The sequence below is a fragment of the Herpailurus yagouaroundi genome, unplaced genomic scaffold, assembly GCF_014898765.1.
Source record: "Herpailurus yagouaroundi ecotype Mexico unplaced genomic scaffold, PumYag 191, whole genome shotgun sequence".
NCBI lineage: Eukaryota > Metazoa > Chordata > Mammalia > Carnivora > Felidae > Herpailurus > Herpailurus yagouaroundi.
The window spans coordinates 14,376,702-14,380,379 of NW_024412422.1; the positions used below are offsets into that span (position 1 = coordinate 14,376,702).

Here is a 3,678-nt window from a genome sequence, read left to right on the forward strand (position 1 = left end):
TTTTTTTTTTTTTTTTTTTTTTTTTTTTTGGTGTTAAATTTTGTTTGTTTGTTTGTCCTCACAGTCAACGACAACACAAACAGCAGAGTGGTCCTTTGGTCCTTCTTTGAAGCTCTTGTTCTAGTTGCCATGACATTGGGACAGATCTACTACCTGAAGAGATTTTTTGAAGTCCGGAGGGTTGTTTAAAAAGCCTTTTCCTGATGATCTCAAAATCATAATTCACTGTTTACCAAACATCTTGGTCATAATAATGTCATTAGTTTCTACATTTTTATTTTCAGAACTGTACATTCACAGCTTATGTTTCTTTGTGATTAATAGATATTGGGGAAAAACACCTTTTTAGGAAAGTTATAGTGAAAATTTGACACTTGATTGGCATAATTTCTTATTTGAATTCTGCCTCCATTATATAGGCCTTTCAGAACTCAAACACTGTAAGTGAAATACAGGCATATAGTCCCTGTTATATCTATTTTCCTTTTGTTTTCATGATAAAATGCAGTTTGTTCAGACAAGTACTTTACGGATAGTACTTCACTAAAATGACTTTGGATCCCTTACCTGCAGTTCAAGTCATTAAAGATTCATTTTGTTGAGTCCTTAGGAGAAACAAGTCTGAATCTTGATATTTTCCACTCAGCCTGTTGGCAGCGCTCTGACTGGAGTGTCACCAGGTTGTTACTTTTATACCTGTCTGTCTTGTTTCTGCTTTGAAGATAAGACTTCCCCAACACCGTGTTCCCCGCCTAAATTTGTATTTTGAACCTAGGACTCAATCACCTCCAATTAGGTTGATGACACAAGCAGCTAATAACCATTTTTGGTTTCTGCCTAACCTTGTAAGAAGTCTCTCCTAAAGCCAGTTCTCTGGGTGTTGCAGCAAATGGTAGCTCTTTTCTTTCTGTGCTGGCACACCCACTTTCTCCACTCTTGGCATGTAGGAAGTGTGCATTCATGCAATTGGAAAAATCTGGATTTTTGATGCCAAAGGGTTAAAGCCTCTTGGATTTCATTGCAGTGATATACAGCCACTATTTTATTTTTGATCAGTGGCATTTTGGCCACTGTTTAATTAGGGTACTGAACATCACTGTCAGTACTAGGATTTTGTTTTTGTTTTTCTTGGGTCTCTATTTTTTGGCACATGTGAATTTTGTTTTGTATAAAATGACATGACTTTCTCTTGGTCTCTGATGATGGGTTTAAAATTAAAGGCGCATCTGGTTGTGGTGTGGGGGTGATCCAGGATTATGTTGTGACTGATGTATGTTAGTTACTTGTACATTTTTTTTGGATCTTTGCAAGGGGAAAACTACAAGTAACGAGTTTTATATAATTAATTTAAATTTGTTACAGGTTTTCATGTTCAGGATAAACAATTTTTCAACCTTGGGTGAAAATACTGCAACAGTTTTGGGGTGACTGTATTTTACCTTAAGACAGCTGTTGCAACTCCAATTTTTTTTTTTTTTTTTTTGGGTGTGTGTGAAAACACTTCAAAATTGAATTAAAAGATGTACATTTAAAATTGGTTGTGTATCTAATCTGCCCCAGGTTCAGTAAATAAACAATTCTTTTTAAAAACAGTCTTAGTATTCTGTTTCATATTAATGCTTAAATAACATTTGTTAAAGTACCAGCTTTCTATTCATATTTCAAATGACGCACGTTCATGTTTTCTGAGTTATCATGCCTGATAAATGTCTGTCACTTTTTTTTAATGTTTGTTTATTTGAGAGAGCCCTAGTGATTACACAAGTGAATGGGGGAGGGACAGAGAGAGAGCGGGGTGAGAGAGAATCCTAAGCAGGCTCCACGCTGTCAGCGACAACCCGATGTGGGGCTTGAACTCATGAACAACCATGTGAGATCGTGACCTGAGTCAAAATCAAGAGCTGGATGCTTAACCGACTGAGCCACCCAGGCACCCCAAATTGTCACTTCTTAGGTTTATAAACTTGAGGATCATAAGTAGGAACCCAATATTAGCTTTCTTTGTGTGGTTTCTTTGATGATTCATTGTAAACATCTTAAGTATTTTTTCATTTGGAGAAAATTGAGGTTTTTTTCACTCAAGTATGTGGTTTATGCATGTGGGAAATAAATTTAGGAAGAATTAAGTGATTTGTGCAAGGCCCTCATTGGTGGAATCAAAAACTAGATCACTGCTTTTAGAAACTGTTCCTCTTCCTCTATTACATTAAGGGCCTGCTAAATAATAAAAGAAACTACCATTTGTTGAACACTGGCACTCTGCTAAGCCCTGTATGTGGTCTATCTCATCTATTCTCAAAACAGCCCTTACTTTTGGTGTTATCCTAATCCTCATTTTGGAAATACGGAAACAGGCTTGGAAAGCATCTAAGGATCTGAAAATTAGTAAGTGGAGCCCCAAATGCAAATGCAAGAAGGCCTTTTCCCTCAGGGTTGGTTTTCAGAACTGTGGAAGTCCCATTTTATGTATTTATTATATTATTATTATTATTATTATTATTACTTTAATGTTTATTTTTGAAAGAGAGGGAGACAGAGGATCTGAAGCAGGTTCTGTGCTGACAGCAGAGAGTCCGACGGGGGGCTGCAACTCACGATCTGTTAGATCATGACCTGAGTCAAAGTTGGACGCTTTAACCAACTAAGCCACCCAGGTGCCCCTGGAAATCCTGTTTTATAAAACAGTTGTCAAAGGTATTTTGTTTGTGATGTGATCCTCTTTCGGTGGAGACGTTGCCTCTAGCTCTTTTATCTTTCACTTCATTTAGTTTGAGATAACTGGAGTCTGTAGGAGTACTGCATATTCCCATTTATCCATCCCCAAAATATTTGAGTGACTGCTTTGCGCTATCATTTGTAGCCACTGGTTAAACAAATTAAAGAAAAATTCCCACTGTCGTGGGGTTTACCTTTCAGTGGAGGAGACGAACCTCATATGTAAATTAATCGGCGTATTAAAGGCAAGTGCCATGGAGGAAAAATAAAGCGGGGTGAGCGGTTTTAGTGATTAGGAAAGAGGCATCGCTGAGATGACATCTGTAAAGACCTGCTGGATGTAAGGGAGCAAGCCATGCACGGAGCAGGGACAGCTATGTGTTGACAGGGCCCCCAGCATGTAACAGGTGGTTGGTAAAAGCTTGCCAAATGAATGTGTGCGTGGACGAATGAGTGGCCGCAGCCAATGGTGAACCCGGGAATGGGAAGATAATGTTCTCCTTTGGGGCTTTCACTTTCTCGGAAGTAAACCAACGTTTATTATACCAGGCATCGGGTCCCCACCATCAACCCTATCTATCTTGCATACCTTTTAACCTGGGTCTCCGGGGCTGGGGTGCATTTCCGTCCAGTCCCTCCAGACCCACTTGTCCTTTGGCCAGGACGCGGTGTTGTGCTGCCACCGGCCTCCGACGGGCGCAGAAAGTGAGCAAACCGGAGCAGAATCCCTCCCGCCGAAAAGCCGCCGCAGAAACGCCTGCTCGCGGTGGGAAGGCGCCCGAGCCCAGGTGGCTGCGCGGGACGGACAGTACAACTCGGGACCTGGTCCCGCTTCCACTCTCCGGCGGTCAGCTTTCCAGCCTCCTGCCGCGAGGGCGCTTTCCCCACCCTGCGGAACTTTGCTGCCGGAGTTCGGTTCCCGGCGGTCCCGAGGGCTTCCGGAAGCGGAAGTGCTCGCTGGCG

General features: G+C 41.4%; 1 protein-coding gene and 1 long non-coding RNA gene across 3 annotated transcripts in view; one reads left to right on the top strand and one right to left on the bottom strand.

The window, feature by feature from the left end:
* Positions 1 to 1,592, top strand: part of TMED2 (transmembrane p24 trafficking protein 2) — a 9,844-nt gene extending 8,252 nt beyond the window's left edge. For both annotated transcript variants that reach the window (XM_040444041.1, XM_040444040.1), the window contains one exon: positions 65 to 1,592. In XM_040444041.1, coding sequence (XP_040299975.1) covers positions 65 to 189 — 125 coding nt within the window. In that variant the 3' untranslated portion in view covers positions 190 to 1,592. The remainder of the gene's footprint in view (positions 1 to 64) is intronic.
* Positions 1 to 3,664, bottom strand: part of LOC121010403 (uncharacterized) — an 11,180-nt gene extending 7,516 nt beyond the window's left edge. The window contains exon 1 of the long non-coding RNA XR_005781134.1: positions 3,305 to 3,664. This is a non-coding gene — a long non-coding RNA (uncharacterized LOC121010403). The remainder of the gene's footprint in view (positions 1 to 3,304) is intronic.
* Positions 3,665 to 3,678: the final 14 nt, after the last annotated feature.